We start from the raw sequence: 15,177 nt of genomic DNA, 5'->3' as shown, positions 1-15,177 counted from the left end.
TCACCATCCCCACAAAGACCAGGCTCTGACTAGGTGACAGGCATTTTATTGGGTGGCACGGTGCACCCCGCCCCCACCTCACAGTGTAGAACCAGGACTCCGCCAGCTGCTCCCGCAACCCCCGGCCCACATGGGAGACAGACAGACAGATTCTGAGGGACACAGAGCCCATGTCCAGGCGGCAGGGGTGTCCACCTGGGCTGGGGGCCACGGGGTCAATCAGGGCACTTAGGAACAGCCACACCAGGGTCCCAGCATGCCCTGGGCTGGGAAAGTCGCTCCTCCTGAGCACCAGCACCCAGCCTGGAGGAGTTGCCCTGGCCATCGACTGGCTGCCCCCACGACCGGGCACTGAGGGGCGAGCCCCAGGCCACTCACACTAAGGAGGGGGTCCATAGGCCACGTCTGGGAGCAGGGGCATCAGCATGTGCCCGGGCAGACTGGGCTCTGCAGGGGACTCCTGGCCGGAGACAGCCCTGAAGTGGACGTCTCTATGGGCGGGACTGCAGGGCTAAGGAGCCCAAGAACAGAGGCCCCCACAGGGTGTTGTGGAATCAGCCCACACAGGACCGTCCCTTCCCACACGGCGGCGGCAGGTGGCCAGGAGCGGCGGGCCTAGGCCAGCACGGCCTGGAGGAAGGCATGGCGTGGAAGGCGTCTGGCTGGGCGCAGGGTCCTGGCTCAGGTGGGTCTGGACACAGCCAGGAAGGTGAGAGGCCCAGGCCACGGAGGGCAAGGTCAGAGGCGCCGTCCGAGCCACACCTCCCCTGGGACACCTGCAGGGGCCTGGCCAAGGCCGGGAGCCGGCGAGCAGTGAGGCTCCCTGGGGCCGAGCTGCCGCCTTTCCCCACAGGGTCCCAAGAGCTGCTCCCTCTGTCCCCCATGTCCCTGAGCCCTCGGGCCCAGTGCGGGAGGGGGGCAGACAGAGAACCTGCCGGGCACCAGGGTCATTCCTGCCAAATGCGACTTCCAGGAGGGCCGACAGGAGAGGGGACAGTGTCCTGTTCCTCCCCAGGCACCCGACACCAGTGACCAGGAGGGCGTCCAGCGTGGCTGTAGAGGGGAGCTGTCCACGGGAGCTGGCCAGGGGTCTGGGTGGACACGGGTGATGGGGAGGCTCGGGGGTCACTGCATATATGAGTAGCGCCAGTCCCCCAGGGGCGCGTGCGTCTCCTTGATGACCTGGGGCGACGTCCAGCGCAGGATGTAGTGGGGACCCCCCGGCTTGTCGTTGGTTCCTGTGGAGAAGACGGTTCTGGTTTTCTCAGAAAAGACGAAGGCAGAGGAGCCAGGGCGGGCACCAGCGTGGGCAGCGGTGGCGGGGGAGGGCGCTCCCAGCAGCCAAGGCCCAGAGCGCACCTGGCCATGTGCGTGGGAGGCGGGAGCTGATGGGCAGGCGGCAGGGAGCGCTGAGGGGGCACTGACGGGGCCGGACACCTGGTGTGTCGCAGACAGGAGGGAATGTGCCTCTGGCCCTCAGGCCGGGAGCAGCCGCCCGGGAAGCCACCCACGTGTCGGAGGCTGGACCTTCAGCCCCTGGTCACTGGGTGGAGACGAGGCTGACTGCGGCTCTCATGGCCAGACTACGAAACGGAGCCCCCACAGACCCAGGTTCGAGTGCTCCCATGGACAAGCCCATCCTCCCGAAGGGAGGGTGCATACGGACGCCATGACTCGGGAACCTTCTGGCCTTTGCCCTTTCATACGGCTGTTCACCTGAACCCTTTAAAACAGACCCTGTGCCAGGTGCGGTGCTGCACACCTGCAATCCCAGCCGCTCGATGGCTGAGGCAAGAGGATGGCAAGTTCGAGGCCAGCCTCAGCCATTTAGCAAGGCCCTAAGCAACTTAGGGAGACCCTGCCTTAAAATAAAAAATAAAAAGGACGAGGGATGTACCCAGTACCTCGGGTTCCATCCCTGGTACCAAAAATAAATTAGAAAATTAAGTAGACTCTGTGAGGTCTGGGGATGTGGCTTAGTGGTAGAGTGCTTACCTAGCAGGTGCCAGGTGCTGGGCTCAGTTCCCGGCAAAAAAATAAAACCCTGATAACATGTTCTTTGTCACCTCCTTCTTAGGGGTCCAAGAAGCACTTAAGAATACCGGAGGGCAGAAAGCACCTTCAAAGACACAGTAACAGAACACATCCCAAACCTAGAGGGATCCAGGTACAGAAAGGCCAAAGGTCACCAGGGTTAACTCAGCCAAGACATCTGATAGTTCAGTTCTCAAAGGTGAAAGTTAAAGAAAAGCTTCTTAAGGCAGCAAGAGAAAAGGAACAATTCACACAGGGGCCTAATCCCTTTCAGGCCTGGGGACTGGCACGAGGTTCTCATGTTAAACTGGGCACAGTGGCACGCGCCTGTAATCCCAGGGACATGGGAGGCCGAGGCCGAAGGATCGCAGATTCAAGGCCAGCCTCGGCAACTTGGCAAGGCCCTGTCTCAAAATAAAAAATAAAGGGCTGGGAATGGGGCTCAGGGGTTAAGTACCCTGGGCTCAATCCCCAAGTGCCACCCCCCAAAAAAAAAGATGTTAATTGGAAAATATAAAACTGGTAAGAGTACGCGGACATATTCAGAATGCTCTAGTATTGTAAACACGGGGCAGAAACCATTTGCAGGTTCTCTAATAGTAAAACCAAAAAAAAAAAGGACGATTCAAAAACAATAATAACTACGTTAATAAGTTGAGAGATAAGCAATACAAACAGGTACAACAGGACATCAGGCAGAGTTTCGGGGTCACAGTGGTTGACTGGAGGGTTGTTTCCTTGCTGGGGATGAAACCCCCGGCCCCACACGTGCTAGGCAGGTGCTCGACCACTGTGCTACGTCCCCAGCCCCAGAGGGTTCATCATGATATCCTCTCTCTTATTCTTATGATCATATTAACTTACTGTCCTTTCAGAATCGTTGTTGTAATCAAAAGTTAGTTTTAAAGGCTCACAGGAATCCCAAAGCAAAAAAGGTGTAGTAGTCACCAGAAATAAACACCGAGGAATCAACACACACCGCTAGAGAGAGTCACGTGATCACAAGGGAAGCCGGTGCAAGAATGAGAAAGAAACTAGGATACAACTACAGCAGGACCTCACCTATTGATGATGACCTTAAATGTGAGTGGATTAAATTCTCTAATTCAAAGGCAAAGAGTGACTGAATAGATTCCCAAATAAACAAATAAATAAATAACGGCTGGGGTGTGGCTCAGTAGCAGATCGAATTGTCTAGCACAAATGAGGCACTGGGTTCGGTCTTTAGCACCGCATAAAAATAAACAAATGAAATAAAGGCATTCTGTCCATCTACAACTACAAAAAATTTTTTAAAAAAATTTTAAACCCACCCACATGTTGCTCATAAGAAACTCACTTGGCCCCTGAGGACACACAAGCCTGAAAGAGAAAGGATGGAAGGAGGCACCCCTGCAGACAGAATCCAAAGAAGCTGAAATAGCCAAACTTAGATGACACAGATTTTAAATTAAAGTAGTAAAAAGAGGGCTGGGGTTGTGGCTCAGTGACAGAGCGCTTGCCTTGCATATGTGAGACACTGGGTTCGATCCTCAGCACCACATAAAAATAAATAAACAAAATAAAGATATTGTGCCCATGTATAACTAAAAAGTATATTTTTTTAAAAAGTAGTAAAAAGAGACAAGAAAGGCCATTACATAATGATAAAGGTCACTAAGAGGAAATAACTCTAAATAAATATGCAACCAATATTACAGCACCCAAACATAGAAAGCAAATGTTAACAGACCCAATGAAAGAGACACCCTCCAGTACGATACCAGTAGAGGACTTTGTTCGACACCCCACTTTCAGCAATGGATAGATCAACCAGACAGAAAATAGACAAGAAACAGAATTAAATTGCATCCTAGACCAAATGACAGCCACGGGACATTCCACCCAACTACAGAGCACAGACCCTTCTCATCAGCACAGCAACGTTCTCTAGGACACATCACATGACAGACCACAAAACTAGTTTCACACACACACACCCCACTCCAAAATTTATTTTTGTGGTGCTAGTGATCAATCCCAGGGTCTTGCGCACGCCAAGCATGCACTCCACCACTGATCCACACCCAGCCCACAAGAAATCATTAAAAATAAAACTGGATCAAGTATCTCTTTTCCAACTACAATGCAATAAAACTGGAAATCAAAATGAGAAAACCCCTATGAGTACATGGAGATCGAATACCTTACTCTTCAATAACCAATGGGTCAGAAAGAAATCAAGAAGGAAATTTAAGAACCTCTTGAAACAAATGAAAATGGAAGCAAAACACCAAAACCTGAGGGATACGGCAAAAGCTATGCTAAGAGGGGAGTTCATAGCAATCAGCACCTACATTTAGAGAAGTAGAAAGGTACACACCAACAATCTACCCCTGGGCTGGGCGGGGCTCCGTGGCAGAGCACTCACCTGGCATCATGAGGCACAGGGTTTGATCCTTAGCTCCACATAAAAATAAAGATATTGTGTCCACTAAAAAAAAAAAAACTAAAAAAATAAATATTTTTTAAAAAATCTACCACTAAATCTCAACTTGAAAAAAGAGAACCAAACCCAGAATCAGTAGAAGGAAAGAAGAATAAAGATCAGAGGAGAAATAATTAAACAGAGATTTTTTAAAAAATGGAAGAAAGAGAGAGAGAGAGAGAGAGAGAGAGAGAGATTGAAGAAAAGAAGGAANGGAGGGAGGGAGGATGGACAAACCCTTAGCTAGACCAGGAAAGGACAGAGATTCAGACAAGACCAGACAGGAAAAGGGAGACATTACAACGGACCCCACAGACCTTCCGTGATGACACCAAGATCACTAAAGAGTCTCATGGACAACTCTATGTCAAAAACACTGAGGACCCAGGAGAAGCAAATCCTGGACGTACACATGCCTTACCCAGACTGTGTGTTTTGTTTTGTTGAGGTTTTGCAGATGGAATCAGGGCCTCATGGGTGCCAGGAGAGTGCTCTGCCACCAAGCCACACCTCCAACCTGACCAAGATGGCATCACGAAGAAATAACAAGCAATGAGACCGAGTCAGTGATGAACGTCTCCCACTTCCCAAGAAAACCCAGGGCCAGGCAGCTCCACTGCAGAGTCTACCCAACGCTTAAGTAAGAATTAGCACCAACGCTTCTTAAATTACTCCCAGAAATTGAAGAGCAGGGAAATCTCTGAATACATTCTTAGACCGACATTACCCTGAGGTCCAAGCCAGACCAGAACATGAGAAGAAAACTACAAGCCACTATCCTCGAGGAACACAGATGCAAAATCCTCGGTAAAATCCAGCAAACTGAACCCACAGTACATTTAAAAGATTATTCACCATGATCAAGTGAGGTTCATCCCACGGATGCAAGAATGGCTCAAGACACCCATCTAGGAGTACGCTACGCCCTGTCAGCAGAATGAAGGTGTAACCACATGATCGTCTCAGGAGATGCAGAAAAGACACATGATGGAATTTAACTTCTCTTCGTGCTGAACAAATTAGGAACAGAGCTCGACATAATAAAGATGATCCATAATAAATCAAGCTGAAGGCGTTCTCTCGAATCTGGAACAAGACAAGGACGCCCGTGTTCAGCACCTTCATTCAACATGGCTCTGGTTCCAGCCAGAGAATTCAGGCAAGGGGGAGGAATAAAGGGCACCCAAAGCAGCACAGAGCTAGTCAACTGTCACCATCTGCAGACAGAGAACATACGGAGAAATCCCAAAGACTCCACCAAAAAACTATTAGAACTAATCAATGATAAAATTGCAGGATATGAAATCAACAATAAAAAAAAACTAGTAGCATTGCCATTCGCCAAGAGCAGATTATCTGAAGTAGAACAAGAGAGCGGTCCCATTTACAATAGCTACAAAAAATTTAAATACCTACGAATAAATTAACTAAAGATATGAAAGGTCTCCACAATGAAAACTATAAGATGTTAGTAGAAAAAATTGAAGAGGGCACCCAAGGAATGGAACACATCCGTGTTTACGGATTGGAGGATCAGAATTGTTCCACTGCCGGAAGCCATCTACAGATGCCACACAATAAGTTCTTCACAGCACCCTTAAGAAAGAACGATCCTAAACTTTGCCTGGAATCACAAAAAGCCCCGAACAGCCAATGTAATCTTGAGCAAAGTAATAACGACAGTGAAGCAGGAGGCACCACGCTACCTGACTTCAAAACAGACTGCAAAGCCGCAGACATCCAAACAGCCTGGTGTCGGCTTAGAAACAGACACACAGACCGATGGGTCAGAGCAGGGAACCTCAAGTCCAGCCACACCCACCGTCAACTGAGCTTTGACGAAGGCCCTGAGGACTCACACTGGGAAAGACAGGCTCCACTGAAGGGTGCTGGGAGAGCCGGGCAGCCACGAGTAGAGAATCAAACCAGACCCCATCTCCAGCTAAGAGATCCCTCTAAATGGATTAAGGACTTAACTTTAAGACCCCAAACGTGAAACTGCTGGAGGAAGGGAGACGCTCTCGGACACTGGGATGGACAAGGATTTTTTTTTTTTTTAAACAAGATCCCAAAAGCACAGGAAAGAAAAGTAAAACCAGTCCAGCGGGATGGCTAAAAAGCTTCTGCCCAGCAAGAGGGACCAGCACGGGAAAGAGGGGGCAGGACGGGGGCGGGGACTGCACATGACACACGGTCAGGGCTGAGCGTGCAGCGCACGAGGAGCTCACAGACTCAACTGCAAAAAAACCCGATTAGAAGTGGGCAGTTGACCTAAACGGACATCGCTCAAAAGAGGGCAGACGAGAGGCCAAAGGTACGTGAAAAAATGCCTGGTGACACTAATCACCAAGGAACAGCAAACCAAGCCACCACGTCACGCGGCCTCACTCCAGGAAGAACGGCGGTTCTCAAAAGCACAAATGATGACACGCCGGCACAGAGGTGGCGGAGGGACCCGAGGCACTGTTGGCAGGGACCTGAGTGAGCTCAGGTCTGTGGAAAACTGTCCGAGGCGCCTCAAAAACTGAAAACAGAACCACCATATGACCCGCAAGCCCGCCTCGTTTCCCTTCAGGAAATGAAATCCATCTACTGAAGCGACACCCGCACCCTGTGTTCCCCGCAGCTGTCCACAACAGCCAAGAAACAGAAGGAGCCTCAGTGTCCAGTGTCCATCGACTACGGACCACGGGGTACTATGCAGCCATAAAGAGAGAAACTCTAACTGGGGCACCTGTGATCCAGCAGCTCAGGAGGCTGAGGCAGGAGGATCACAAGTTCAAAGCCAGCCTCCGTAACTTAGCAAGGCCCTGAGCAACTCAGTGAGACCCTGTTTCAAAAATAAAAGAATAATGATGATAAAAAGGGCTGGAGATGTGGCTCTGTGGTTAAATACCCCTGGGTTCGATTCCCAGTAACACACACACACACACACACACACACACACACCAATGACCTATGTTTTGCGACAACATGGATGTCACTGGAGAACACTGTGTTCAGTGAAATCTGCCAGGCACAGAAAGACATGCATCACGGGCTCTGTCTCATGAGGAATCTAAAAAAAAGTTGATCTCATAGACACTGAGAGTAGAATTGGGGACCAGAGCCTGGGGGAGTGGGAGAGGGAGGGCGGGGGCTGAACAGGACGGGCAGCTCATCCATCACACAAAGCTAGGAGGATTTTGACCGTCTCCACAACAAAGAAAAATGCTCGAGGAGATAGATATGCTTAACCCCATTTGAACATTACATAACGTGCACGTGTACCGAGACGTCACGTGGAGCCCGCTGATCACTGGCACCCCACTAATACCGTTCGACTTTTATGTCTTTATGTATCAGTTTAAAAATAAATTTAAAAAGAGAAGAAGTTCAAAGTGTAAAAATATATAAGTATACACATACACACACATATACGCCCTTGGGAATAAACCACTAACAGTAAGTGACCTTTCCTGTGAAAAGTTATAGCAAACCATACAGAACCTGAGGAGGAGGCTGCTCTACAGCCAGTAGGACAGAAGCGTGGGTGACCCAGGGACCTGCCACCTGTGACTGCCGTCTGATGTGGGAGCACTCGAGATTGGCCAGGGATCTGCAGGGTCTGTGCTGACCTTGGGCATCAGCTTCGGGGCCGAGGTAAGCTGCAGGACGCCCAGGTGAGCCTCCCCACACCTGGATTCATCCCTGGCTCTGCCACTAGGGGGCAGTAACCTTTGGCCTCAGTTTCCCCATTGTGACGTAGAGGGCTTTGCACTTAGCGATCCTGGCCTCTTGGTCGGAAATGCAGGGGCTGCAGCTAGAATCTCAACCTCCTCACACCTCATCTCCTCCTCCGTAGAATGGGAAGCAGGAAGGCCTGGCTCATGGGGCACTGGGAGGACGGAACGGGCACCTCCACCCGGCCCACAGGAAGCCCTAGCACCCCGTGCCATTCCTATGTCTCCTAAACCCTTGAGAGGAAGGATCTAGAGTCTCTGGCCAGGAGCTCGGCTCCGCTCTGGAAGAGGGACCCACTCACCAGAGGCGCGGGCCCCCCCGAAGGGCTGCTGGCCCACCACGGAGCCAGTGGACTTGTCATTGATGTAGAAGTTACCAGCAGCATTCCTCAGCATCTTTGTGGCCTCCTGGATAACGTCCCTGAGAGACAAGGCACAGGGAGGAGAGCACCTGCCCAGGTGCCCTGCCGGCCCCAGGTCCAACCCCATGTCCCTGCCCAGCCCACCCGGGCTTTCCAGTTAAGCACGAGGCCACACATGGACAAGTGGCACTGCTGGCTGCTAGGGGTAAGTGGCTAGGGCCAGGCAGTGGGTCCCTGAGCCTCTGGGAAGGGGATTAGCACACTCCCTATAGGGTCACATGAAGGGTCAGCAGCACCTGAGGAAGGGACCTGTCCAGCCTAGTTTCCCGTCTCCAGGAGCAGGGGACTCCCAGACCCCAGCAGCCCTCTCACTCCAATCCCACCTCCACTCTCAGAGACAGACACGGTGGATCAGCTCCACGGGCAGGGACACACAGAGCCTCAAGACGGACATCAGGGACCCCGGTGAGGCAGTCCCTGTTCCTCCTCTGCTAGGCCACAGGGCAGTCACAGGGCTCAGTGGCCACCGCTAGATCCCTGTCTGTCAAAAGCTGCCCCAACCAGGCCCCTAGAGATCAACTCAGCAGTCCTGGCGGGGTCTGGATCTGGACAAAGAGCCCTGCGGCTATGAGGGCCACCTGCCTGCCTGTCGGGGCCAGGGGCAGACTCTGGGAGAAAGCAGGGCGGCTTTGGTACCAGCACCAGCCCAGGAGGCGGGACAGGGCAGGCCACTCACTTATCCTGGGCGAACACTGCCCCCGTGAGGCTGTAGCTGGTGGTGCTGTCCACCAGCTGCAGGGTCTCCCGGTACTTGTCCTCAGGGTAGACGTACACCGTCAGCACAGGCCCGAAGATCTCCTGGGAGGGAGGCCCAGGTCAGGCCCTCCTGGGCTCCCAGGTCTGCCTCCCGCTTCCCAGTCCCCGCCTGAGGCCACACCTCGACCCCCACAAAAAGGGCCAGATGCTGCTTCCCCAGGGTCCCTCCAGGACAGCAGTTGAGGCCAGCTTCCCGCCCCATCCACACACTCCAATCCGGCGCCCTGCCACACCCACACCTGGGAGCAACAGTTAGGCCCTCGGAAATGGGGAGCTCCCAGGAAGAGTGGGTGCTGGACGTGTCTGGGGACACCACTCCCTTTCACAGTCCCCTCTGCCGCCGAGGGGCTGGGGAAGAGCCGGCAGCTGCCAGACCTGCTGTCCCGGGCAAATGTCTAGACCTTGAGGAGCCTGTCTGGGCCCAGGATGCCCGCCCCAGTCACCTCCTTCATGATAGGCTCCTGGGGGTCCTTGCTCTCCACAATGCAGGGCTCCACGAAGTAGCCCACGGAGTCGTCGCACTTGCCCCCGGCCAGGATGGTCAGGCTGGGCGAGGAGCGCGCATGCTCCAGCCACTTCCTGATTCGGCTGAAGGACTGGGTGGAGGAGGGGCGTGGGAGGTCATCAGGGTGGCTGGGAGGTCATCTAGCAGCAGCCCCCACTCACACCCAAGGAAACGAGTCATGGACAGAGGGTGAGGTGGGGGACACTGGGAGCAGGTGTGTGTGTGTTCGTGGGGGTGTGTGTGTCCGTGGCAGAGCTGCGGGTGTGGTGTAGACACGCATGCACGGGCAGAAACAGAGATACACGGGTGGCTTCAAGGCTGTGCATGTGCACGGATCTGTCATGTGGGTGTTTGTCCTACGTGCTGGGTACATTCTGTGGACCCACACAGGGCTGCAGAGATCTACAGGGTCCTTGCTCTGCAGAGATGTGCTTTCATGGACACGCGTGTACATGCGCACATTTGCACCTGGGCGTGCCCATGCACACGAGAAGGCCTGCCTGTGTGTGCATGTGAGTGTGCATGCGCTGCCTGTGTGTGCGTGTGAACGTGCATACACACAGATACACAATTTTGAGGGGCTTTCTGAACCTGGCTCCAGGGTTACTGATGACTCTGCTCCTTCCAAGGCCAGGGAGGGACTGTGTGGCTACCAGGCAGCTCGGAGCAGTGGGGCTGGGTCCCCGGCTCCTTCCCTCTGCCAGTCCAGGGCTCAGCCCCCAGGCCCGGCCTGCTTCCTGCCCCTTACCTTGGCATCAATCACTGCGGAGAAGAAGGTTCCAAAGTCCTCTGCAGGCTGGAGGCAAAGGAGGGAGACCCAGGAGAGATGAGGCCCTGCAGGCCTGGGAGGAAGGAGCCCCTCCCCGGGCCCCCCTCCGAGAGCGCTGCCAATCCCATCATCACCCGCTGGGCCGCGGTGGGGGGCGGCGCCACTCACGTTGCCCACTTTGATCCTGCTGTGCTCCTCCAGCAGCCGCCCTTTGATCTGCGGCCACAGGGAGCTGGGCACGTAGAGGCGAGAGCAGGCGGAGCACTTCTGGCCGCCGTACTCGAAGGCCGAGCGCAGGGTCCCGCTCACCACGCTGTCCACGTCGGCCGAGCGGTGCACGAAGTGGAAGTTCTTCCCGCCGCACTCTGTGGGAGCCGGGTGGGGAAATGACGGGGGCTCCCCAGCCCCCCCGGCTCCCCAGCAGCCTAGCCACCGCCCACGCCTGTCCACAGGCCTTGTGGCCATGGGAGGGGGCAGGGCTGGAGCCACACATGGCACCCCAGGAGCCACGGCCCCCCGGGAGCCACGGCCAGGCCCTTCTCCTGCACCACAGAGGAGAAAACGGAGGCCCAGGAGGGTGAAGGGCATCCGAGGTCAACAGCTCCGACTCACACAGCTAAGGAACGGGACTGTCCCACGCAGGGGCAGAGACAAGACCAAGGTCAAAGCCTCCCAAGAGCCAGGCCACCCCAGATGCGGGCATGAGGGAGAGAGGAGGCCCCAGCGTCCACACTGGCCGGGCCTCCTCCCTCCTCACGGTGGGAACCCAGCCCCGGGTCATAGTGTGAGGAGCTTCCGGAGGGTCACCTCACCCTCTGGCCACCATGTCCCCACTAGGGCAACAGCAGCCAGAGCCCTGCCACCTGCCAGTCCCCATGGCTGTGGCAGTTCCCCAGAGACCCGGGCCCTTCGTCGGACCCCCCACTGTAAGACAAGAAGACAGACAGCTGGAGCCTGGGCTCCACGTGGGGCCGTCGGGAGGAAGCAGGAAGGAGGCTGAGAACAGAGGACCCCACGTCCTCCACCGGGTGGCTCCCAGCTCATCTCAGAGGCTGGATCGGGGTGCACTGGGGGACCGGGGACCAGGAGTCGGAAAATGTCATCGCTGCCCTGGAGGGGGCTGGCCTCCTGAGCCCTCCCCAAGGCTCCTGCCGGTTCAGGAATGGGCTCCATGGCCCACCTCACCCGGGGGCCCAACGGCTGCACCGCCAGCCCCAGCTCTGCCCGCGCCCTGCGGCCGCGTAGCTTCCCAGGTCGCCCCTCGGGGTCCTGAGGCTGCAGGGAGATGCCCTTGTGGGGTCGTGGCACCTTCCAGAGGGCTCAGTGAGTTTGGGAAACTCTGTATGGCCGACCTTGCCCTTGAAGTGTACGCGGTGCCTCTGAGAATTAGCGGCCGAGTCCTGAGGAGAGGACCCCACTCTGTTTTGTTACCCAGCAGGGACCAAACCCCTTGACCACAGAGCTGCGTCTCTGAGGGGAAATCATGACTGGGCCAACCAGAGCCGGGCCTGAGGCCGATCTGCTCCCTCAGCCCCTCCCGGCTCCAGGCACTGGCCTGGGTCCGTTGCTGCAGATCACCACCCAGGCTGGCCTCTGCTATGCTCCTGCCCCTGCAGACCTGGGCGGTCCACCATGACACACGTGGCAAGGGCATTTAACATACGATTGAAGAAAACAAGCCATTCGGTCACACGAGCCACGGCTCAGGTGTGACGGTCACCTGTGGCTCCTGGCTACCGTCCTAGAGAGGCAGGTACATGTCCCCTCATCACAGACAGCGCCACTGGACAGTGCCGGGGCCCAGACAGCTCAGCACCTGATCCCTGGTGCCAGCACCTCCTCCTCCCCTTCATGATGACAGGGAGGTCCCCAGCCCTGCAGGGTTGGAGTGGGAGGGGTCCTTACCTCCAGCCAGGCGTGGGAAGGTTCGGTACCGGTCCAGGTTCTGGGCCACCTGTTTCCACAGGTGTTTGAAGGTGCTGGAAGCAGAGGACAGGGCGGGTGTCAGGGCACCAGTTCAGGATGAGGGTCCTGTGGAGGGGGAGTGGGACCTGGCAGATGAAGGGGAATGAAAACCCAGGGAAGAGGTGGGCAAGGGTCTCAGTGGCGGTGGGGATCTTCAGTCCAGCAGGAGGTGGGCAGGGGCCCCAGGGGTGGTAGGAGCCAAGTGTGACCACTGGGAAAGGGAGGCTGGGTGGCAAGATGGTGCAGAGAAGGCCCAGGCTTTGAAACCAGGAGGCGCTGGGTTCCAGGCCTGACTCACACGTGAGGCTGTGCACTCTTGGGCTCATTGCTTAACCCCTCTGAGCCTCAAATTCTTCACCTTGCCTAAGAACAGGAGGGCAAACCCCACGTGGCAGGACAGTCTCGTAATTAATTCAGCATCGAGTCAAGAGCTCTGGACGCTGCAGGTACCTGGTGGGGCTGGCTGCACACCGCTGTGCCTGCGAGGGGCATCCTGGCCCAGTGCCCAGGGCCCAGAGGCCAAACTGAGAAGAAGGGTCCTGAGGGAGGAATCAGGCTCCTGCCCCCAGCTGCCGCCGGAGGCCCTCACCTCCTCCCCAGGCTCCCGCTGTGACCAACCTCAGCACCGAAAACAATAAAAATGCTAATCACCCAGGAACCAGCGACACAGTGGCTGATACTAATTTATGACTTTCCCACCTTTAAGCGGCTACTCGGCAGAGCGTGGCAAATGGGGGCCAGGCCCGCTCCGCCCGCTAACAGGCGGGACCCAGGGAGCCTGCGGGGGCAGAGGGGGACTTCTGCAAAAGGGACGTCTCAGCAATTCTCACTTTGCCACCAGCACCCAGCGGCCTGGGGCGTGGAAGGGGGTGGCAGAGTCCAGGCCGAGCAGAGAGGGTGAGAGGCCACGGAGGTGTCCCGGGGACACCAGGAGGGCTCCAAGCTGCAGGCGAGGACATCTGGTTGCCCCCAGTCACCTTCGCCCAGATGACCCGAGGGCTCCTCAAAGTCAAAGTGACCAACACGTGGCCCGCCTGCCTCCCGGGGCCACCTGGGTGAACACTGTCCCTGCTACTAGAGGCCGCAGGTTCCTGCCCACTGCCCCTCCTCCCACCCTCACAGTGGGCAGGCGCCAGCTGCGTGGCCAGGGCTCTACACACCGCCATCTCTGCCCTGGCTCGGGGCCATTGCCCCTCCCCGAGTGCCCAAGTCCTCCTACCCAGGCTGCGGCTTCTGGCCACAGACACCGCTCTGCAGAGCACCGGAGCCGTCACCTTGGATAAAGGGTGCGAACGCAGGGGCCCAGGAGGCTAGGCAGGAAAGCCACTGGGCCACACCAGGGACATGCAGACCCAGGGCCTCGGGGGACCACGAGGAACCACAGTACCGCCCACCTCCAGCCAACAGCCCATGTGGGGAACATAGGCCCAGGGTGACCAGCGTGTCCAGGTCCTCAGAGAATCAACGTTGGGATTTTGATATGAAACTGTGCTGATTGCTCGGGGCTGGCCGGCACTACAGGAGCAAAGAAAAGAGCCACCTGCCTGGTCCCACCTGAGGGCCAACATGGGCGACCTCAGTCTGGAAGTGGAGTCACTTAAGCCACTTGCAGAGCTTAAGGCCTCGGTGGCTCCTGTGACCTTCATCACGCGGTCTAGACGCCCCTCCAGACTCATGAGGCTCTGGACTAAAACCCCCAAGAGGTGGGATGGTGACCCGGGGCCCGAGCGGGACCTGGGCTCCCTTCACGCGTTACCAGCCTCTGCGTGAGCAGAGCCCACTCGTGAGTGGATGTGGAGGTGGTGCCTGCCGCCCGGGAGCCAGGGGTTACCAGGTGGCCCCAGAACACCCCCCTCCAGCCACTCGGGACCAGACACCCCCAGGGCACACGGGGTGCTCCTGCCTCCTCTGTGCTGCTCCTTCTCCGGAAACGCGGATCCCCTCCCCCTCCCCCTGGCGCCGCCTCCTCCAAGAAGCCTGCCTTCCCCCTCCAATTCCTGCTCCCTGGGGTCCCTGGTCCCTCCAGTGATGGGGGACGTGCAAATCACGATGGCCTGACCACTGTGGGCTGCACTTCCACCCCCATGGCCCTTCCCTTGTTCCATCCTTACGGACCCTCGGCAAGGCAGGGACCCCCTCTGCTGGACAGGGGAAGAACCGGAGGCACAGGGAGGCACAGGGGCCCACGGGGGCCATACGGGGAGGAAGTGGGTGACCTCTGTGAAGGAGGAGGATACCGTGCCCTAACACCCTGGGGACTTACGGCACGCTGCCTGTGAAGTTGATGCCACAAAGGTGCTCTGAGCTGGTCACGGTGTCCCCAAATGTGGGCCCATCGGCTGGCACAAACTGGACAATGTTGGGGGGCAGGCCAGCCTCCCGGAGGACGCGGTAGACAGCATAGCTGGCCAGCATGGCCGTGTCGCTGGGCTTCCACAGGACCACATTGCCCTGCGGGAGGGGGCAATGACTCCCAAGGCCAACGGCCGCCAGCCCTGGTCCCCTCCCACCCACAGCATGGCCGTCCCTCAGCTGGA

At 56.5% G+C, this 15,177-nt stretch overlaps 1 protein-coding gene across 5 annotated transcripts in view; it reads right to left on the bottom strand.

The window, feature by feature from the left end:
* Positions 1–26: 26 nt before the first annotated feature.
* Positions 27–15,177, bottom strand: part of Aldh4a1 (aldehyde dehydrogenase 4 family member A1) — a 28,888-nt gene continuing 13,737 nt past the window's right edge. For all 5 annotated transcript variants that reach the window (XM_048816234.1, XM_015485633.2, XM_048816233.1 and 2 more), the window contains 8 exons: positions 14,904–15,091; positions 12,581–12,654; positions 10,844–11,040; positions 10,655–10,702; positions 9,845–9,997; positions 9,322–9,443; positions 8,526–8,644; positions 27–1,238 (listed from right to left, as the gene is read on the bottom strand). In XM_048816234.1, the coding sequence (XP_048672191.1) occupies positions 1,126–1,238; positions 8,526–8,644; positions 9,322–9,443; positions 9,845–9,997; positions 10,655–10,702; positions 10,844–11,040; positions 12,581–12,654; positions 14,904–15,091 (1,014 nt within the window). In that variant the 3' untranslated portion in view covers positions 27–1,125. The remainder of the gene's footprint in view (positions 1,239–8,525; positions 8,645–9,321; positions 9,444–9,844; positions 9,998–10,654; positions 10,703–10,843; positions 11,041–12,580; positions 12,655–14,903; positions 15,092–15,177) is intronic.

This window comes from Marmota marmota, unplaced genomic scaffold, assembly GCF_001458135.2.
Source record: "Marmota marmota marmota unplaced genomic scaffold, marMar, whole genome shotgun sequence".
In the NCBI taxonomy this organism is placed as follows: Eukaryota; Metazoa; Chordata; class Mammalia; order Rodentia; family Sciuridae; genus Marmota; species Marmota marmota.
Note: the sequence above shows the minus strand (reverse complement) of the source record. Positions and strands in the feature narration are given on the sequence as shown.